The sequence below is a fragment of the Thermobia domestica genome, chromosome 9, assembly GCF_964235325.1.
Source record: "Thermobia domestica chromosome 9, izTheDome1.hap1.1, whole genome shotgun sequence".
NCBI classification, from domain to species: Eukaryota; Metazoa; Arthropoda; class Insecta; order Zygentoma; family Lepismatidae; genus Thermobia; species Thermobia domestica.
Genome location: NC_137462.1, coordinates 133,635,317 through 133,658,787, shown reverse-complemented (window position 1 = coordinate 133,658,787; position 23,471 = coordinate 133,635,317). Strand labels below are relative to the sequence as shown.

Below are 23,471 nucleotides of genomic sequence, written 5' to 3'. Positions count from 1 at the left end.
AAATGATTCTCACGTATTTCTGTTTCCTAAGTTCCGAAAATGAAGTCAGAAATTTTCTACCACACGTCATTTCTTAGTGCTACTAACCCTTTTAAAATCACAACCAACATAATTGTCATTAAAAAAATGAAGCCTTTCAATTAGTATGTTACTCGTACCCTACTTATACTCATGGTTTGTACTTCAGAATGAACGAAGTTTTCGAATGAAACCAAACACATGTATATCACAATCCATTTTAAGAATTTTTCAGAAGTTTTCGTGTAGCAATGGGGGAGAAGCAAATAAGGTCCAGGGCCCAAAATGGTGTACAACTGTTATGGGTTTATTAAACTTGCTTTTATGTGAAAGGAACATCTCCCTCCCTGAAAAAGACATGCCTTTCTATAAAAATTTGCTGGCTATACTGCTGACTACAGTTTAAATCCAAATTGCATTCTTAAGAAATTTGAAAGTATAGAAATTATACTTGATAACTTCGAAACTAGTAAATAGCGGTTTTTGCTCCTATTAATATCTTAATTTACATGTTCAGAAAGAATCATGTCATGTGTTCGTTGTTCAATCCAATAACTATCAAAGACTATAAACAAACACTGTAAATAACATAAAGAAATATATTATACATAAATAATATTTTATTATATAATAAAAAATGTTACACAAAATATGTTTCGTCCTCTGACAAGCAGAGATCTAATACAAGTGAGATACAATGCTTTGTACAAGTAATTTTTAAGAAAAGATAATGATGAGAAAATATATGATGTGCTTGTCTTTACGGCTCGCTCTTCTACCCGCTTACATCCCTGGCATTCATATGACAAATGCTTTAGTTCCATGTTTCAGTAACATCTGAAAAACAATATACGTTTTATTTTAAAGATGATGTAGCATTTTGAAAAGAATACACTTATTTTAAGGAATACATGTAATATCTGAAATAAAATAAATTTAAAAGATAGATATGTGAATCTGGAAAATAATAGACGTATTTTAAAGAATATACGTAACATCTTGAAAATAAAATGCAAGGTACATGTAACATCTGGACAATATATTTATCTTCAAGAATGCACGTAATATCTGGAAAACAAGCACTTATCTTACAAAATATCAGTATCGTCTGGTAAAAATACATGTTATGAGTACCGTATGAATTTCAGTTTTTCTTATTATTATTTCCACATTAAATCCAATGTAATTATAAAATATTTAACTACTTTACTACCGTGTACTAAATATATTTTTGGAGTATGTTTAGTACAAGGGGTCCAGAAGCACGTAAAAAAACACAAAATTTACAGGAGAAATAAATGATGCAAGTACTTAGACGTAACATAGCGTAACCAAATTTAACCTAACCTAACCTAAACCATCCTAAGGTAACCTGAACTACCTAAACTAACCTAATATTAGTAGAAATAAGCGAAATTCTATCATTTTTTGGAAAATTATGCTGGACCCACACACTAATATAACATAAACTATCCTAACATAAACTAACCGAACCTAACCTAAATTTACCTAAACTAACCTAAACACCCTAAACTAACCAAATGTGAATAGAAATTACCAAAATTCTAACATTTTTTAGAGAAAACAGCTGGACCCCTTCTGCTAAACATAGGCCATATTTTTATACCTCAGCTTCAAAATATTGACATTGAAGTATAGTAAATTTCAAGTCAAGATTCCCATTCGCTAGTGCAATATCTGTAATTGGAACTTTATTTCAGGTATAATCTATTGAGAATAGGTTGCGCCTAGACTGACAGCAGCATTTTCTCCAGTCATGGGCGCCCACAAGAGAGGGGTGATAATTAGAATGTTCAATGGTGAGACCGCGAAAGAAAAATTGAAAAATTTAATTCTAGATAGTATAAGTAAAAACTTGTACTAGAAGTGTAGAATATATGCAATAATAGCACGTTGTGACCTGAGGCGTACCCTGAAGAGTAAACCCTTGGAGATTTAAATCACTAAGAAAGTTGAAGAGTAGATATATCTTATGTAACGGACGTATTAGAAAAATGTAGGGATACCTGCTAGGTATCATAGAGAAGATATGCTAATTATATATCCTTCTTGTGCTATGATTTCACGTTGCACGTAATTTTACCTTTCTCATGGTGATTAAAAGAGCAGTAGTCTTTAGTGACTATAATAACTTAAATGAAAATAGCTTTCTTGAGGCTATATGGTAAGCGTACGCGCCTTTAGCACAGGAGAACTGAATTCGATTCGAATATCCGTGGTTCGGATCCCACGTTAAGCTGTGGGTCTACGTGTAACATAGTTCGGTGCTGAAAGGGACGTTAAACTCTAATTCAAGCAATTATTAACTGGAAATATGATAACTATGCAAAATTGTTAATCCTTCCAAGGATGAATTTACTAAGAAAAGCGATGTTAAATTACGTGGTGTTTTTATCTCGATTTTTATTATAAGATGTGCTTCTTCTTCTTTGACCACAACGTAATAAATTTTAGGCATTGATATTGGCATATCGACCCAAGTTAGAGATGGAGAGAGAGAGAGAATGACAGGTATGCGAACTATGCTTTAGTCTTTAACAGATATTGAAATGGAATTCAGGGGAAAGAGAAGGTAGACAAGAATTTGAGTCGTTCTTTTGCTTCGGCATACGGCTTTCCATAAACTGTATATATCCATTACGTGTATAAGACTGACGTAACATTTTAATTGTAACCAGCTCATCAATTTGTTCATTGCAGATTATGTTGGAATTGTAAAGTAGTATTTTAGCATAACGCAGACACCATAAAGATCCACGCCAAATCATCTCGTAGAACCTCCAAAGAAAGAAAAGACACATGTTCTTATACAAACTACTTGTCTGCTATTGTTCATTAATAGATTAATTTAAATAAAAATTACTTGAGAAAATCTATTATATGTTGATTGAAATATCAACAAGTAAGTTATACAAGATATTTTTGTAAACATCTTTATAGATCGTAATAAATGTAACAAACCATTAAAATCATTCAGTAATTGAGTAATTCAATTAAAATATAAGAATTAATTACCAAAACAAATTGTCATAGGTTGTCGCCATCTTTTATTTTAAAAATAATTGTGAGTTAGTTGAATAGCTTAATTAGAGATAGGGCACTAACTCCATATAAAGTGGGTCAGCCTACGAAACCTACATGACCATAACGGTTTACGAGTTACGGGATTATACTGAATAGAAATACGATTACCTGTTGAGAAGTTTCATGTTCCAACTATAATCATATCCTGAATTCTCTTTAAAAACTATAAAACGATCATCAAAATCGGTAGGCCTACATCTTAGTTGAATTATGCGTAAACATGTACACAATGAAGGCTGTTAATTACGATATTAACAATGTCAGACGTTGAAAAGTTTCATAGTCTAGCTCTGAAGATTATTATTAGATCCTTGTAAAGTTTATACGAGACTACAAGGAAAGAATTATATTTTAAACAAAAGAAGAATTATTAAAATTGGTGCCTCTGTGTTGAACTTACGCGTGTGATGATACACACAATTATGGTATGAACACTGTCAGCCATTGAGGAATTTTATGACTTAGTTCCCAAGACTATCGTTAGATCCTTCTGAAGCTCTAATGGGAGTACAAGGAAAGAATACTCTTTGAAGTATAAGGAATCATTAAAATCGGTGCACTTTTCTTGGTTATGCCTGATAATACACTAAATTATTGAAGAACACTGTTAACCATTGACAAGTTTCATTGTTTAGCTCCGAAGACTATTGTTAGACCCTTATGAAGTTAATGTGGGATCACTAGAAAAGTAGTGGTCCTTAAAAATATATTTAATAGTAGTGCAGCTATCTCGAAGTTATGCGTAAATAGCTAGGTATATGCATATTAAAGTCCGTTAATTACGGTTAACAACACTATATCTATTAAATGTTTGGTCGGGGTATGTTTAGTACAAGGGGTCCAGAAGCACGTAATCAACGCAAAATTTACAGGAGAAATGAGTGATGCAAGTATTTAGACGTAACATAACGTAACCAAATCTAACCTCACCTAACATAAACTAACGTAAGCTAATCTGAACCAACCTAAACTAACGTAATATTAGTAGAAATAAGCGAAATTCTATCATTTTTTGGAAAATTATGCGAGACTCCTACACTAATATAACACAAACTAAACTAACCTAACATAACCTAAACTAGCCTAACCTAACTTAAACTAAGCAACCCTACCCTAAACTAACCGAATATGAACAGAAATTACCAAAATTGTAACCTTTTTTAGAGAAAAGAGCTGGACTCCTTCTGCTAAACATAGGCGTTTCGTCTAACTCCAAAGGCTATCATTACATCCTGATGAAATTTATGTGCGGCCATCAGAAATATATGGTCTTTCAAACAAGAAAAGAGTAATCAGAATTGGTGCAAGTATGTCGAAGTTATGCGTGAACTCAGCCACGATGTCTGTGCGTGAACATATATATACAAACTGTTCAAATTCAGAACTTTTTCCTTTTCTTATTTACCAGTATTGTTAATTTTTCTTTTTTTAAAAAAATTGTTTCTTAAAGTTACAGTTGTATTTATTTATAAATGAATTTAAATAAACATACTAAAAGGTGATCATCGTCGATTTTATTCAACAGAAGATCAGGTATTAATGGATTAAGTATAGGTTGGTTCGAATCAAGTATCCATTTGGACGTTTGATGGGAAAACTCAGCTTAGCAACATAGCACAGTGATGAGCGCTAAGGTCACGCGTTTTTACGTCACAAACTCTGTACACATCCAGCCAAACGAGAGGTGGTGTATTGTTGGACAGAGTCGTATGAAAATACACCAAGAAGAACGCACTATTGTGAGTGATTTTTCTTTATGAATTCAAACTCGCACAGGAAGCTAAATAATAATAATAATAATAATAATAATACTAATAATAATAATAATAATAATAATCTTTATTTTAGTGCCGCGAACAGCTTTTGGCAAAAATACAGCACGTGGTATCATAGTATGCGATCGAATAATAATACTACTAAAAATAATAATAAGTAAGAAAACAAAAAAGAATAGTACTAATATAAAACACAATGTAGATAAAAGTCAGTTAAGCAGAAAAAATTCCTTGTCAACGCAGTGAAACTTATCAAGTTCTCCATCCATCTAAAACAACAAGAAGCTAAGAACAGCAGTCATAAAATTACATTTGGCTTAATGTTTCTAAACGTCATTGATTAAAAACTATCAGTCACATCACATGAAACTTTCACATTGTTTAATACAGTAAGTCTAAAATGAGCTTAAAGAATATGTCAATCTTTTTTAAAATTTCACATTTCCAATTCAGAGGAACTAAAATCATGGTATTTCTTATGCTATAATTTGGTACAAAAACCTATGTTTTGTAAACAGTATTCATTGATATAAACATTATCTAGTATTTTTTGCATGAATACTCTGTCGAAATTTTTTCGTCTGTTCCTAAGACTTTCCAATATTCATAACTATGTGACTAGTAGCTCATTTTCATTTTAAAACATAACTGACTGTCAAATGTAATACCTAGGTCTTTAATAATGCTTACTTTCTCTATTTGTACACCGTTGACCTCATATTTACTGACATAATAGTGAGTTTTATTGATGTATGTCATAAATTTTTTCTTATAATTAATTTTTAGAAAATTGTTTCTACACCACGTGTTTACTGCAGTTAAGTCTTGTTGCAGTAAATAATTACCGAACTCATTGTTGACTAATCTGAACAACTTAATATCGTCAGCATTTAGGAGAATTTTAGTGTATTTGATTTTTTCTGTAAGGTCATTTAAAAATAAAGAAAATAAGAGAGGGCCCAGGGGCGACCCTTGTGGTATTCCGTTTTTTATATAGCCTACACTAGAATGTACAGGTTTGATTTTAACTTTGTATGTTCTGTTTGACAGATAGCTTTCAAATCAGTGAATGTACAAAGGTGGCAAACCAATATTTGATAACTTGCTAATGAGATACTTATGACTGACAGAGTCGAAAGCTTTTGATATATCTATGTATATTACATCTACTTGCAATTTATTTTTCAGAGCGTTATAAAGTCTTTAAAATTAATTAGATTTGTTACAATTGACTTGCCCTTATAAAAACCATATTAAGACTCATTTAAGATATTTCTTACATTAAAATATATGTGTTTACGGATAATTAGTTCAAATATCTTCGAGAATGCGGAATTTGTAATGAATAAAGAGCTTTCTCGGGGTCCTCCCGCTTCATCCCATTACCTCCATTCCATTCATGATCATTATCATCGTCCCACTTAGCTTGAAATCATTGTCGTGGGGCGTTAAACCAAAAGAAACAGTTCTGGCTAAGCTCAACACTGCCCACATCCATTTCAATCACTCATACCTCTATACAAGTAATGATTGAAATGCATTTTAAACTTTTGTAAATGATCTCACACTAATATAAATGAAAAGTTCAATAACAAGGAAATACACAACTCATAAATCAACAAATTGTATTTTGTGGATCGTTAGGAAGAAACATGGATATACGTGAACTTCTATTCCTTTAATCTTTCAACAGCTTTGGGGGTTCCCGTATAATAATCTTCATCGCTAGCATTATCTTAGCAAGAGTTACACCAAACCTTTACCGTTATACTTAGCTATCAGAAATTCATAACCAATTACTTTTGTTTTGTATGCTTGTGTTCACGTAATTTATATGAATATTTCATCATTATTCTTATGCACTCTATGTAAACATCCTCACATTCATACATCCTATCATATAATGTAACCACTTACTCTCCATCCCTACTTAACAATCTCTCTAAACTAGCTTTAACATGATTAAAATTTTCCAACACATCGTCATCATAAATGCTGGCCCAAAACCAATTTATATGTAATAATTATTAATTCATTTAAACGTTTGCTTTTACTATACTTCACCCAAACCTCCGTATACATTTAATAAATAAATATCACAAATTCTTAGTTAATAGGCATAGAAAAATGAAATCTTTGAGTTTTACGTCCAACGGTTATGCCGGTTAGGCTAAAGGAGATGGTGATGATGAGTAATGAATGAAAATGGTGGAATGTAGAAAGTGGGAGGAAACGATCGATGATCCAATAATAGAGCACTCATTTCTGATGGTAAGGGTTCTTGATTCGATTCAAACTCTTAAAAGCTTCTGATGAAAATGCTTTCGTGAGTTTTATAAGGGTTATTCCATTTTCTCTTATTATCTTAGATTTAGTAACTCTTCCATAGTTATTAATTTACATTTAATATCCGTTTGCTTTAACCTGCAGATCAGGACCGTGGGATGTTGAATTAAGAATATATTTCATTTCACGACTGTTCTTAGATATTTCTCCATTGCGATGCTAGCATTTCTTCATTGGGATCATAGCATCGAGTCAATCGTTTCCACTTTCAGATTCTGCGTTTTCTTCAGAGCTGCTGTTCTGCAGGTTAATACGATAGATTCATTTCTCTTGTCCCGCACTATCTCTTTCTAAAAGTCTATTTTCCTGAAGCTTCTTTGCAACAGTGCAGTTTTATCTGTTTCCTTATATGCCAGTCTTTCAACGTCCGAAATATGAAATATATTTAATATTTTCTTTCTTTTGGCGATTCCACGTTTCACCTGAACCTAACCTGGTCATCACTCTCTTTCCAATCATTACGAATTCTCTAGTAAAATCAACTTTCATAATGAAACAATAACTACAACCATATTGGCTGACGTGACATACGCTAGTTTGCTTGCAATATTGTTTACTAGAATACCCAATTTCGTTAGAAGTAGATGAAAGTAATTCTCACAAATAATAGGGAGTTCAAACTAAGATAGCTTATGTTTACTTATACAAATTCAATATTAATTCTTACTTGATAAATGGTTGTAGACCATTCACATACCTTAATATGTACATATTCTTTCATAATTTAATGTAATCCATAACCGTAGCCCAATCCATATCCTGCCAATCCTACATGTAAAGGAGCCGCAATAGCCTTTGTAGCAACAGGAACTGGGTGAGGAACAGGAACTGCCACTGGTGTCTTTACTGGTACTGCCACAGGTGTCTTTACTGGTACTGCAACTGGCTGTGGAATAGGAACAGCGTATGGTTTAGCTACTGGTACGGCTACAGGATGAGGAACGGCCACTGGAACTGGCTTATCAACGGGATAAGGGACAGGTTTCTCGACTGGTACAGCAACAGGGTGAGGCACAGGAACAGCGTAAGGTTTTTCTACTGGAACTGGTACTGGATGAGGAACAGGAACACCTACAGGTTTATCAACAGGGACAGCTACTGGGTGTGGAACGGGAACAGGAACGTGATTTGTAACTGTGATTGTTTTGGAGGCGATTGGAAGGGGTGCAGCTGCTAAACCTAAGCCGTTGTAGCCGAAGCCTCCGGCATAGCCAAAACCATCTAAACCATATCCCAGACCGTATCCCAATCCGAAAACTCCTCTTTTCTCCTGCTTCTTTTTGTTGTCTTCTGGTGTTGCAGAGCAGAATGCCAGAAGTACCAAAAAGACCTACAAGAAAATAGCCGTTAAAACAATAAACAACAATTTTATGTTTCTAATGAACTATTCACTTTTTTTTTTAATTTCTCCTTTTAATCTTATATGAGACGTTGACATAAAGCTTAATATGGTTGAGCAGTTTTACAATGGATCATCATAAAAATAGTAATTTTACAGTTATAATCAGTGAGTATATAACAAAACTAAGATATTAATTTCCAGCGACGGAGAATTTCTGTTCAATGTGTGGAAGGTGTATATTATATCTACACGTGTAGTTATTAGTGTGAATCAATTCCAAGTGCTGTAGGAATTTGTACACTGCGAAAACAACATGAAAGCTGTTTGTAAATAAAATATACATCCACTAACCTAACCTAAGCTATCCTATCCTAGTAACCTACTCTACTAACTAAACCTACCTCACCTTAGTTTATTAACCTAACCTACACTACTCCACTGTAACCTTTACACGTTTGCCGTAACTCATGGGTAGCAGGGAGGAAAGTGCCCCATTTTAGTTCCCTGCTGTTCGTAAGGACCCACTTAGAGATAAAACTACCTTCCTCGTCGTAATACAATGCTGACAAGAATGCATAAATAAAGCATGTTCATCACAAAAAATATAAAACTCATAACTGAAACATAAATGAAGAGTAAGGGGAATAAAGAAGGAATGTCACAAAACTGCATTTTCGAGAAAACGGCGTTTTAACATTGAAAACCGTGTAAAAAGAATAGGGTTAGTTACATCTTTTGCCCCTTTTTACATGGATATTTTTACATCTACGCATGCATGGTATATACAGTCAAATAGAACCAAGAGTCACCAACAGATAGGACAAAGCACCCGAAAAAGCTCATACATGGACATTCCTTGTTTTTTTTTCTTGTTTTTTCCTTACCCTTCAAATGACATAACATGGTATTTCAAATGTCTACTATTTGGACCTCCAGAAATAATAGCGTATATATTACTATAGGCTTTTAGTTGTGACAAATATTGTCTCCTCAATTTAATATTTGAAATATAGAATGGGCTCACCATAAAGTTTCAAAAAGAACTTAAAGTAACTTATGGTGCTTCTGCTGTTCCGTCATTTCAACAAAATATGTTTCCCTAAGATAAAACAGAAATGTAATCTGGGTCCTACTTCAGTAGAGCGCTAACTATGGTCCCTAAAAGGAATGAAATTGTTAATTAAGATTTCAAATTCTACGGGGCCAAACTTTCATACTTTTCTAGGAACTCGACTTCTAGTTTTCCAGAAGGAAACACATATTAATGGATAGTTAGGAATTATATGTCAGTGTCTAATACATAATAGTGTCATTTTTTTCTTTTGATGAGTAATCAAGCGTTTTCATGGGACATCAGTTTGTATACTTATTGTCAATGTATACTCAATTATTTGTGTATGCTGTACGAAAATAAGAGAGTAGAACAATTTAGGAAATAGTTACAAGGGAGAAAAGAACATTCTTATGCTTGTTCTTAGCATGAATAGAATAATCTCTCTTATGGCACATACGTTCGCACGCATATTATAAATCTGTATGCAATTACTTGGGCTTGAGACAAGAAAATAAAAACGCCGAATGTCTTAGAGAAGTATTTAAAGCAAGAAAAGTGAAATTATATATATGAATTATAGTGCCACGAGGAAGCTATAGATACACATTTGCAACAGAACATGAAACATAGCGGATTAACACAATATAAAAGGATCACAGTTCACCTTTAAATTATAGATAATCTTATAATTACAAATTGCCAGCTCACGTACTTTTTGTGCGCGTTGAACAAAATTATGGTATCTTGCATTATGGTACGCTCTTAAAATTGATTATGACATCATTAATTATTATTCCCCTCCGGTTATTATTCTCACAAGAGGATAAACGTTGTTTCTTACAAGTATTAATTTAATAGAATGTGAAGTGTGAAAAAGTTGTTCTTTTGAAACAAGAGAACAAACACTATTCAGTGATTGTATAAGCTATGTTTATGGCAGAGTTATCTCGGAACCTGGAGACAAAGAGTACGAGGTAAGTAATACTAGAGAATACTAGGAAGTATTAGTGGACATATTTATAGCTGCATATTCTATGTGGAAAAGAAAACTATAAAATTCCATATCCAACTAATTCTTCAATATTTAAGCGAAGGAAAACAGACAGTCGCATCTTCTCGATCAGTGGTTCTCAACCCTTTTTTGACCGACGACACATTTTATTGAACACCCACGACATCGCGACACATTTGTTTGATATTGTTATAATAATAATAATAATAATAATAATAATAATAATAATAATAATAATAATAATAATAATAATAATAATAATAATAATAATAATAATAATAATAATATAAATTATGATAGTATAACCCTATAACTTTTTATAATGTAATGCTGGGATGCAAATAACCAACAAAATTTTACTAGCCCAAGATAAAAAGTTAATAGCCTACATCCCAAAATAGAAATCATTTAGAACCTTTGGTATTATAATAGTGAAATTAAAAACTCGCCCATATCGATAAACCACTCTCGCCGGGAGAGTAGGCGAGAACTTACTCGTCATTTGGCCTAATTCCTATTTTGCCTAACAATGTATCAGTTGTCAATCACAGATAATAATCACATCCGCCATTTTAGGTGAAATGCCAATTCCCATTTGGCCCAATTCCCATTACGCCGAGTAAATAAGTCACAGAAACTTGTTGACAAAAGCAACGATTACACACAGCCATACGCAATAAATAAATAAATAAATAAATAAAATAGAGGTTCTGTGCATCGGACCCCAGAGTATGGATTTAATGTATTTGTTACACAGAATCCAGTTTCCGAAACTCCAGAACGATTGATCGTGTCAGCTTCTAGTATAGGCAAAAAATTTTATTTTATGTGGGCAACACAAAGTACATCCAAACCATGCCCAAGGGACCGCTGCACAGGACTTTTTTGTATGGTTGTGTTGCATGTATCCTCGCTGTCCAAAATTGCTCAAATTTTCCACCCATAAGAAAGAAATTGGCACGGTCAATCGTCCTGGGGTTTCGAAATTGGGATTCTGTGTAACAAAATATATCGAATCCATACCCGATGTTGTGTTTTTGACAAAGGCTATCTACCTTTATGTATGCTGCTGGACGACTGTGTGTATATTTATACTGTATAGTTACAATATTTTTTACTTGAAATATCTCCTGTTATAGTCATTCGAAATAAGTATCATGTTTTTTTTCTTTTTTTTTTCTTTTTTTTTTTTAGTAAACTTAGTTCTTCATTATGATATGTTGTTAATTTGATTGTAGTAATTTTTTTGGTGTAAGTTATTTTTGTATACTTGAAATATTTTGTTATAGTTATTTGAAATAAATTTGCTTTTGAATGTAAGTTTCTGTCACTTATTTATGTATAAGTACGGAAGTACTGTCAGATCTATTTAGGGAGTACTTCAATCCTGATAGGATCGTTAGGCGTAACGGGAATTAGGCCAAATAGGAATTGGCATTTCACCTAAAATGGCAGATGTTATTATCATCTTTGATTGACAGCTGATAAATTGTTAGGCAAAATGGGAATTAGACAAAGTGGGAAGATGGTTATTTGCATCCGTGATGTAATGACTGTATGTAGTACTGAGCATTATTGCTGCTACTGGTGGTGTTGACTAGTACAGTCTGATCTCAAAGTTGTTTTTTTTTTTTAACTAATTATTAGTAAATTCTTCATGATTTTTAAATTCTAAAATATCACAACGCTCTCTAGGGAACTCCGTGACACACCAATGTGTCGCAATACAATGGTTGAGAACTGCTGTCCTGGATTATGGTAGTTTTGCGTTTAACAGTGAACATTCTATAGTACAATTGAACGAGTGAGTTGAAAAAGGTACACATTCCAGAAAATAGGCAAGCAAAACCGGGATGGTTATATTCATTTTATATGTACCTACACCGCTTGACAAGAAGAAGGAAGGCATTCATTAATTTTACGTCCTCTTTACTGAAGTCTACGGGAACGTATGTGTGAAAAATCGAAGATATTTCTGGAATGTGTTCATATTTCCACCCATGTTTGAAAGTTGAGGTTTTTGGAATATGTCCCTTTTTCAACTCACCCATTCAATTGGCAGTCCTGACATAGTGCAAAAATTTCGATAACCGTTTAACCTATTTATTTTTAGTCGATTCATTGCATAAGACTTTACTCAAATATTTAAACGTTCAGTTGAAGAAAAAGCTAATATGATGCGAATATCAAAGAATAAAGAAATCCATTATTTACACGGGATATTTATGGATCGTATCACCATGTTTCTTCTACGATTCGAGTTATCACTACTATAAAACTATTTTTGTTCGTAGTGTTTGACAATAGATGGGAGGAAGAACATTTACACAAACCATGAATTGTTTTTACTTTCGTATATTTTACTGAAACCTACAACCTAAGTTAATTTCCTCTGTTTCGAATTCGTAAGCATAAAGTAGTTTGCAATTAAAACTAAAGATTTATTTTATAACTCAATACCTACGTACAGTAGCTGTTGCAAGAAGAATCAGAACTAAATACTTTTCTAGTGATTCTTATTTTGTAACAGCTTGAATACACTTGGAAAAGAAAACTGGGTAGACAAGGTTCGAATAGTTTCTTGTTCTATGATACATTATCAGCTAAACACAATAGCAGATTCTGAGTCTAGTAAAGCATAATGCATGTATTTTTCTTAAAATTTATACTATATATTATTTTATACCAAGGGTTCAAAATAATTGCCAGTTTTTGCAGAAAGTCACACATCGGCAAATATTACAATTTTGTCACTACAAGCTAAGAGAAGAAAACTTGACTAATGTCGTAATAGAATATTATATTAGTCGAGTTTTCTTCCCTCACCTAGGAACAGGGGCGGATCTAGGACCGACTTCTGGGGGGGGCGGTGGGTTGTCATACTGCTACTTTCAAGGGTTTTGAACTTTCGGATGGGTTTTATTTATATATATCAAATTAGAAAGTTTCCTCTTCTGGGGAGGGCGATTGCCCCGATCGCCCCCTGGATCCGCCCCTGCCTAGGAACCGATAATATTCTAATTTTTACAGAAGTGACTTCCCTCAAGAGCCTCCACTGATGAAAGTGAATTTGTCGCTTTCAATGTTTTGTTTTCTTTTAACGAAAAAAAGAATAAGTACCTGTGTGCTTAGTATACTTACAGAATATATTGTAATGATTACCTCAATGCAGTAAGATGATTTGTTGTCAATTATGACGTCAAATAATAAGCTATGAAATTAACCACGGTGATAAACAATAACTCAAGAACATTATCCACTTTCTTTCATAACAGACTTTTCTTCATAGCCAAAACCTAAAGGCGTGGATTTGAGTTTGTTTCCCGATAAGAGTGCTTCGGTTGGATTCGAAACCTGAGCAATGAGCCACGATGCTGAAGGTTCTTAAACCCGAATCAATTGAAGTGTAATTTTACACTTAAATTATAGCAATCACAGTCCAGTGTGCTTGTATTACAACTAGTTAAATTGTGAAAAATAACGATTGATTCTTTTAGAAATGAGTGGCATATAATAGCATGTCACACTTTCTAACTTGCGAGTAAACTACGACATATACTAAACAGGCTTTCCCTGCCATCTTCAGGTACATTGCCGAAATTAAACAACCTACATACTGTTATGTGGTTCGATCACAACCATCCCACCTAATAATTCAATTTTACCGGAAACGACCCTTACAATTATGTTCACCGGAGCCGTCAAATAATAAACAATAATACAGTGTGGCCCAAAAGTACGTATTTAGCCCTGCATTGATCAAGTAAAACATTCTAGTTTATGGGTTTATTTGCTTCGGTTCTTTTGAGGAGACGTATCATCGTTGCTGTAGTTGTGATGAATAGGAGAATGGTGCAACGTATAATCCAGACTCAATTATTACTTGGACTATATCGCATGACCAACGAAACACACAGAAAATTTGTAATGTACGATGAAAACTTCGAAGGGTTTCCATTTATGTTCATATTTCATCTATTTATATGTATAATGTTTTGAAAGTAGTTGGACTATATACTAGTACCATTTCCTGGCTAAGCGGTTAGCGTACGCGCCTTTGGCGTGGGAGACCCAGGTTCGATTCCCGGCGGGAGCTCATGTGGTTTGGATTCCACGTTAATCAGTAGGTCCACGTCTCATATAGCCTCGCTGCTGAAAGGGACGATAAACTAAACTCAACTCAACTCAACTCTTTAATGCAGCACATCATTTTATGTAATCTTACTCAGATTATACTTCACATCATACTTTCTAGTACTTAACAGCTAAGTAGCAAAATTTTGAGTCATGCTTTTCCTTTTTTCCTTTTTAATGCAGAAATACAGTAAACCGTTGAATCCACCTGTTATTCCTTAAAGTAACTAAATAAAATTCTTTAATAAATTATTTTCGTTTAACGAAAAAAACAAGTTCAAATATAAGACATATACCAATCGATAGTTGTAATTAAGCTGAACAAAATTAGATTTTTTGATGCTAATTATCATGTGTAGTTTACGAGAAGAACGAATTCCTTTAGCGCTAAAAGGTATATCGTTTGTTTCTATTAATAATGTATTCTTCTTTTTTTATTCTGTTGCAATAGATTGACAATTTATTTACTATGAAGAAAATCGAATTAAATAAATTTTGGGGGAAAGCGTGATAAATTCGGGGGAAAGGTAGATTTTGGGGGTTTCCGCCCAAGGCTTTGGGCAATGATAGGCATACTCCTAGTGTAAAAGATCTTATGTTGAAACATGAATCCCCCCGGTATCTGAAAGTACGAGATGATGAGAATGAAATAAATTGACAAGATGTTGTCCACGATATAGTGTGAAATGGAACACATTATTTTTCGCACTGAAAGTGTATTTTACAATTCTTGTCGTTCATTACACAAATTAGTTTATCAAAATTCATTTATCGTAGGTCCAATTATCATTTCTTTTAGCTTAAATTACATAACGGTTATATTATATTATAATTTCTAAAAGAAAAAAAAAACGATTAAGGACGAAAATATACGTTGCACCAATTAAGTGTTATTAGTTTCTAATCACACAGATCTTGTAAAAAGATGTCCATATATATTGTAACACGTATTTATGTAATTCGTACACACGTGTGCGAGAGTGTGAATCTGATGTAATAAAAGTTACGCAAAATGTTGTCAAGACATTTCTTCGTAAACTCACTTTTTTCTGTTCCCCATTCCTACTTAGAATTCTTTAGGAAGATCAAGAAGGTGGAAGGGTAATAGAATAAGTATAGGAAAGTGAAAAAAAAAACTGTAGCGAGATTTCTTTTTCAAGCTTCATAAATTTTATTTACCCATAATGGAGAAGTCTAACATGGACGAGCACATCACTCGCATATGAATTTTAAGGGGATGTGTAAAGCTTTATCGCAACTGGGAAGGAAGTAAAGTGCAAAATAAATCTTTGGATTGATCAACAAGGTGGAAACTAGGATGGCAAGACAAAACACAATTTTCAGAGATGTACTATTTCAATTGTCTTTGAATAAGATTTTATGACGATCTTTGACAATGGTCATTTATCATCAGTATTTGTTGGAAATGATGTCGATATATTTTCTGCAATATTGAAAGGCATTTATTTGCTAGTCTTTCTCATAATAATAATTATAATAATAAATACAATATTATAATTTTAGGAAAAGGTGCACAAGGATGAGACATATAAGTCAATAGACATCTCCGAGGTAATCAAAATAATATATATAAAGATAAATCACCATGAGTAATTTTCGACAAAAAATTACTGAAAACGATATTTTTTTGCTAATGTGAAAATTGATGAAGATATATGCCAATCAAGCCTTAGGATCTGACATTGGGAAGACCATAGGAAAATACTACCACATATAGAAGTATCATTAACTCTTAACCTTTATTTATTTATTTTTTGTAAATGATGTAATATATACGTAATATCATTCAAGAGATATATATCATGGGCTGTTTTATACTAATCGGCTGTATGACAAAAAAAAAAAAAAAAAAAAAAAATCACTTACAAACTAATATATGAAGTGCTTTCGTCGTTCCAGAAAAAATGAACCTTGTGTTATTACAGTTTTCTATCTCAAAATAAAAGTTAAATGTTGAAATACCTCCTCTTATACAGGGTAGCTCAATGAAAGCTGTGGGTAGGGTGGAGGTAATGCTCCACTACACTTACTCAATTTCAGCCTGGTAGAGAAGGTGATGTAATGTTCATCACACTTTGGCTAACTTTACCTCGCAAAGGTACTCATTTCACAGAGGCTGTATATATGAACGCTTGAGCCGCATTCAAACACGGAAGTAGAGCGACAAATAAATAATGTTCCCAGCGGAGATGGAACCCTGGCCATTCTTTAAATAGGTAGAGACCTTACGAACTACTACACCACAGTGATTACGTCAATTTGAAAATTTTATTTTATACAGTGAAGAACACTTTCGTTCAAAAGTGTAGATCTATATAAACAAAGATTGATGTAACGATCTTTAACTTCCCATAAACTGCTACACAAATTTTGATGATTTTTGGTTCATAAGTGGACCCTGGCCTAGCTTAGCATTTTGGTAGGGAATGGGAGTGACATGTAAAAATAATCGATATTAGGGCCCAAACCCTTAGGAAAACTATTTCAGGATCGCTGACATGAATAGTGGTACTTCGAATGCCGTGAAAGTCCAAGTTTAGCCCTTCTTGGTATGGGAGTGAATAGTAGGGACAGGAAGGCCTGAGATGTGAAAATAATAATAATAATAATAATAGTAATAATAATAATAATAATAATAATAATAATAATAATAATAATAATAATAATAAAACGATCGGGGTTAGTGTTCAATCCATACTTTTCAGGATCGCTGAAATGAATGACAATAAATCCTGATGCTGTTTATTTCTAGACTCATCTTTGATAGGAGAAAGAAGTTCAAATATATTCCATAAACCCATTCTCCTAGTGTAAGAAACGAGCATTTCATAAAGTCTTTTGCTTCCTACAAATCTAAAATATGGAGTGTTACAATTGATACTGGCTAGTTACAATAATAGTACACAGTGGCGTATTTACGATTTGTTTCAGGAGCGCTTTGGTAACTTTCCGGGGGGTGGTTGCCTGAAAATGTGGAAATTCAGCAAGATATTTCATATACTTTACTATAGTAAAAAAGATTTCCGGGGAGTCTTAAGCACGGAACCCCTTCCCCCTAAATACGCCACTGATAGTACACATTCTTATTTCAGATCTGAAAGAATTGTAATTTGCAAAAGGAACATTTTCAGGCCTTTGATGGTCATTCAAGAATTAGTTTGATTCTAATAGCAATCCGACAGCATGCTATTTTTTAAAAAAAAATCCTTATTTAAAAAAAAAAAAGTGATAAGAATAAGTTTCAAACATGAACATAGCAAAAGCCAAAATGGAACATCTTTAGTTTTAGTGACCTAGATTACGTTCTTTTGTCAGAGAGGCCAATCGAAAAATGCAAGTATGGTGAAAGAATAGATGGAGGAAACGGAAGAATTTCGTGTAAATACATGGATACTATTTTGTCCGGCCCAAGCTTAAATGATGTGGTACAGTCATATTGAAAACAGAAATACTTTTCGCTGAACTTCCAGACAGCTATTTACGAATATACTGTTTGGTTTATCTATCTATCTATCTATCTATCTATCTATCTATCTATATATATATATATATATATCGTTATTTTCGGTTTCAAATGATTTTAGATGTTACGTTTTAGGAAATTTTATATTTAACAAAATAATATATATATATATTTTTAATTAGACGTGCCTAATTCCTAGTTGAGCTTTAAAAAAAATAAAGGCGTATGTGCTAATTTCTTTGAAGTCATTCCTGTGAATCTATTTATCAAATCATGACACTATTTACGGAGTTAGATACACATGCGACTTGCAAGTTTTCTAGTGAAAGTAAAATGCTCTATTCTTAAATTTCGTAATCACTGTTCTTCAGTTATACATCAGTGTCTTTGCGATAGCCTGAAATCTAAGTAGATAAATCTCAAAAATTTATTTACTTACTTATTTTTTTCTACATCAGATGAAAATTATATCTTTCAGTTTACGTGAAACGGTTATATTCCATAAGGTGATAAAAGCTGGTGATATAGACAAGTGAATAATGACATCATTTTATCGTAGAGTGAGAATGTGAGAAAGCTCACAGACACAGTGTTGTTCACCTTAAACTCACATGAACAGGAATCATTTGCACAATAGGCGGGTATCGCACGCTGACCCACGTTACTCCTCGGGTATCAAATTTGAAATAATCATATACATTAATAAACATTACATAGATCATAAGATCCATTTCAAATCACGTGGCACTGTGATGGGGTAAACTTTCCCGGGACCCTATCATTTTACATATCCTATTTTCTACATCCACCATAGTAGTTTTAAGTGCCATATTTTGTTACGTATCATTACATAACCATTATTTAAATGGTTTTATTGATTAGAGCTATTAAGGAAGTAGGATTTATTCAATATTCTCTATCTAAGATAGAATACGGATATGTAATTTCTTGGGTCTGTTAATCCATAAAGAAATGCACTGTATCATAACGCTTTTGATATATAGGGAATCAACGTTGAAATCAAAAATTGGTTACATCAACCAATTCTGGTTTCAATTAGATTTCAATACGGCAGAGACAAAACCTATTCTTCTTACTGGGCAAGGTGGCTTAGTGGTAGAACACCTATTTCTTGTACGAGGGGCCTCGCCGTCTCTTACTGTTTTTACCGTAAGGGAATGGAACATTGAAACAAAAAATAGGTAAACCCACAATTTCTGGTTTCGATCGAGTAATAGGACCGGAGATGGGACCTATTGTTGGGACATTGAATCGTTACCAAAAATTGTCTACGGCTCGTAGAGAGATTCTATCTGACATAGTTGGAAAGTTCATAAATTAATCCCTAGAATTCAGTGGAAACGGTACAGTATTTATATTCTAATATATAGCTGAAAAAGCAGTGATTGTAGTTAAACACGCACTTCGATTTTTTCGTGGGGATTTTCTAGGACATGAAATGAATTAATATGGAATTATTTTAAAGGAAGTATCACGTCCTAACTTTATACTATTTACTCCCTACTTTGTTTAATGTATGAGCCTCTGTTACTTGATCTATTATTTTGATGACACCTTTTGTGAGAAGTTATATCAATAATATATTTTAATCATATCTCCACTATCTAAGGGAAAACTTCATACAGTTTCAGAAATCTGTATACAAAGAATTAAGACACACAGTGGCGTATTTACGATTTTGTTCGGGGGGGGGGGCTTTGCTAATTTTATTCCTGGAATTGTGAAAATCCTGCAAGATATTTCATTTACTTTAATATAGTAAATATAAATTTCGGTGGGGGCTTAAGCCCGAAATCCCCCCTTTAAATACGTCACTGAAGATACTATAGATAAACTTCCTTCTTTTTAGTGATGAAATTTAAATTTTTACCAATTTGACTTCCTACAAGATTCATTCGCCACTGAATCGAAGTGAGTGACAAGTATTTTTATTTTTGGATGCTCTCTGAAATTTATTCAGATCAATTTAAAAGCATCTTTAAGAATACTTGAACCTCTATTATCAAAAAGTAAAACTCAGCATTTGACATGCTTGAAAAGATCCAATACCTTAACTATGCAAACATTCTCATTTTTTCATACAATCCTCTAAGTTCTTCACGGATTCAATGCTATTATTAACAAATTTATTTCTTGTAGAGATACATACAAAATTTCTAGTTTGCTACAAAGTAGAATTGGATGATTTTATGTATTTTTTTTAAAAAAAAAAGCTCAGTATAACAGAGTTTAGAAATGAATTCCAAACACAGTAGTATAACTTGCTGAGTAGTTAAAAAAATCAAGAAATTTTTTTAAAGGGTTTACTTGGTCAAACCTGTTGTTGATAAGAACTTTTGCTTTTCTGTGAATTATGGGATATACTATTCCTGAAATATAGAATATCTGACCCAGTAGAATACACCCACTAAATACTTTATGGATTTGTTTATTTATGACACATTAATATTTCTGCCAATTAAAATATATAGCCCTACTCTCCCTTTACGTTCCTGGAAAAAGATTCATGCAAATTGTACTAACGAGTGGAAGAAGAACAATATTCCACAACACCTTATTTCTGGGAAAGTAGACACTAAATCGCTTACCGAAATGTCGTTCGTTATACAAAAATATCTGTATAGGACATTTGTCACCTACTATAAGACTTACCATTTCCCAAAATAACAAAAACCTGATGAGATTGGTGCTATCGTGGAATGTTCTCCTATTTTTGGAATATTATCCTCTTTCCACTCACAGTTTCTATTTATCTATTCCCACAATATTGTCTCGTTGAAGTAACTGAAGTAATCCTGATCGTTTATAGCAAATTTCCTTGTGCTAGTAATGAATCACTGTTTTACTGTCAAATTGACTAACGTTAAAATTAAAATTACTCAAAGTAGACAGACATTCAAACATTATAAATATATATTACAGCTGATTAGGAGTAGGTAAGCTTTCTATGATGAATTTGTAATATGTAGATTGTAGGATCGAATCTTACCTAGCGTTATTCAGGATTGTTATAAATTTCACCAGGTGAACTACGTGAATGGCTAGATTTTATAGCTAAATGCTGAACCATCATTGACTTGCTACCAAAGCAAAGCTTGATACTCCTGTTGTTAAGGTCTCTGAGAACGAAAAGTTTTCCGGGAAATGTATTGCATCAGGAAATGTATCATTTATGATTCAATTAACTAATCTTGTAACGTAGAAATGTATTATTTCTACGTTAGAAGAAGTATGTCAATGGTTCTTTTCTAAGACAAAATAAGTGATACTGTTCAAGGCTCTCTAATGTCAAATAGTTGCTTGCACTTATTCCTTCAGTTCAGAAGATCAGATTCGACCAACATTTATTCGATATTTCAAATTCAATGTCCTTTTTTGGGTACTGAAGCTATATGGGAAGTGGAGCTACAGTTTTAGATAGGATTCAGACCACCGTAATGCGTTCAATTCTGCTCCACCGAGAATCGAACACGGTATCACATGCACCAAAGGTGCACTCACTAGTCACTAGACTAGCAGGGAAAACTCGATTCCCTTTTATTAGCAATATAATTCGTTTTATTTTGAGCTTAGCTTCCCTTTTAGCAGCGAGGCTATATGAAATGTGGACCTACAGTTTTAACATAGGTTCCAAACCACATGAACTCCAGCTGGGAATTGAAGCCAAGACTCTCACGCGAAAAGCGCTTATGCTAACCGCTTAGTCACAAGGTACCTAATTAATATTATTCGTATCATCATATAGTTCGTAACATACGGTAATTTTAAAGTCTATCTCTTGATGCTGAAAAAAAAAAAAGTGCTTTTCTAAGTTCAAATGAACGATGAAACAACCACTTTCTTAATACACTTTAAATTCAAATACAATTTCGGTAGTATTTTTGTAGGCCTTATGTACAAATTGTCATGAATTAATTCAGAACCTAACCAAGTTTATCGTGGCACTCCAGATAACACAATTCTTACTACTACCGTACATCTTCCAGATGAGAGTCCTTTTATATACATTTGAAGATCACTAACAATTTAAAGAAAGTGAAAACATTTCCGTTTCTTAAATTAAAAAAAAAAAAAAACTGATCTGGTTTCATCCTTGTAAATTTTAATGTGACTTAATAGCTTTGAAAGTGAAATTATTCTGTAACACTTCCTACGGACATTGGCCGACAATTAACCTCTGTGTTGAGGAAGAACTGGAATTTTAAATACATACACACAATTTCTAAACCTTGCGGGCATTTCTTTCTCAACTTCCTCTGATTTGTTACTAGGAAATAAACATCAAATTGTATTCCAAGACTTTTAATTCACTTTTTTTTGGAAAGAAAATTAATATCCAAGAATCAAAATAAAGGCAGTTTTTTTTCGGTAAATTTGTCAAAAAAAATGTACATACCAGGGCCTTCATGTTGCTTAGGGCAGTCCTGCTGCTTTCACTAAATGATGCTGAAGAATAAGGGTTTATGAGAAAATAAGATCAGAAACTGGGTGCTCTGCGTTCTCATATATATATAGTTACCCCCCTCTTTTTCCCGTTTTGGTCAGAGGAGATCATAGAGTTTAGTATGTAACGAGACTTTCACTATGGGACAACTCCCATTTTCAAAGATCTCGGCTTCTGGTCGCTTTCACTTATGCCCGCCAGTGGTCAGTGTCCATACGATATATACTATATTAGTCTTCCGTTTCCCTGATATTATTTTTTTATTTTCCTTTGTAACAAACTCCTATCCCTCCTACCTTCCTCCGTCATATTACTCATTTTAAGTTAGGCTTTTGTCTTCACCTGCTTTCCCCTTTCGGTTTACTATCTTTCATTCCCCTCCAGAATCTCAAACTTCTCAGCAGCAGGGTTGCCAACAATCACATTAGAAAAACAATTGTCTCTAATCAGGCGCGCACCCAGAAATGTGTGCTGGGAGGGGTCCAATATGTTCATGTTATATTAAACCTGTCTTATTCTGCACTTCAAGAAACGATAAGCAATTATCAATTGCTGCCACCTATGCCTGTTTTATAAGAAAAGAAAGAGTACAATGAAATGAAATCTTTGAGTTTTACGTCCCACGTTTATGCCGGTTAGGCTAAAGGAGACGGTGATAATGAGTAATGAATGATGATATAGTGGAATGAAGAAAGTGGGAGGTAATAAGAGAACCACGAGGAAAACCACGCACACG

The 23,471-nt window shown here is 33.3% G+C and overlaps 1 protein-coding gene across 1 annotated transcript; it reads right to left on the bottom strand.

Annotated features, from left to right (window-relative positions):
- Positions 1–616: 616 nt before the first annotated feature.
- Positions 617–22,843, bottom strand: LOC145695042 (uncharacterized). The gene is made up of 3 exons (XM_081771871.1): positions 22,688–22,843; positions 7,942–8,574; positions 617–855 (listed from the first exon to the last, which is right to left on the bottom strand). Exons 1-2 carry the CDS (start codon positions 22,697–22,699, stop codon positions 7,969–7,971), a joined length of 618 nt encoding a protein of 205 aa, XP_081627997.1. The 5' UTR covers positions 22,700–22,843; the 3' UTR covers positions 617–855; positions 7,942–7,968.
- Positions 22,844–23,471: the final 628 nt, after the last annotated feature.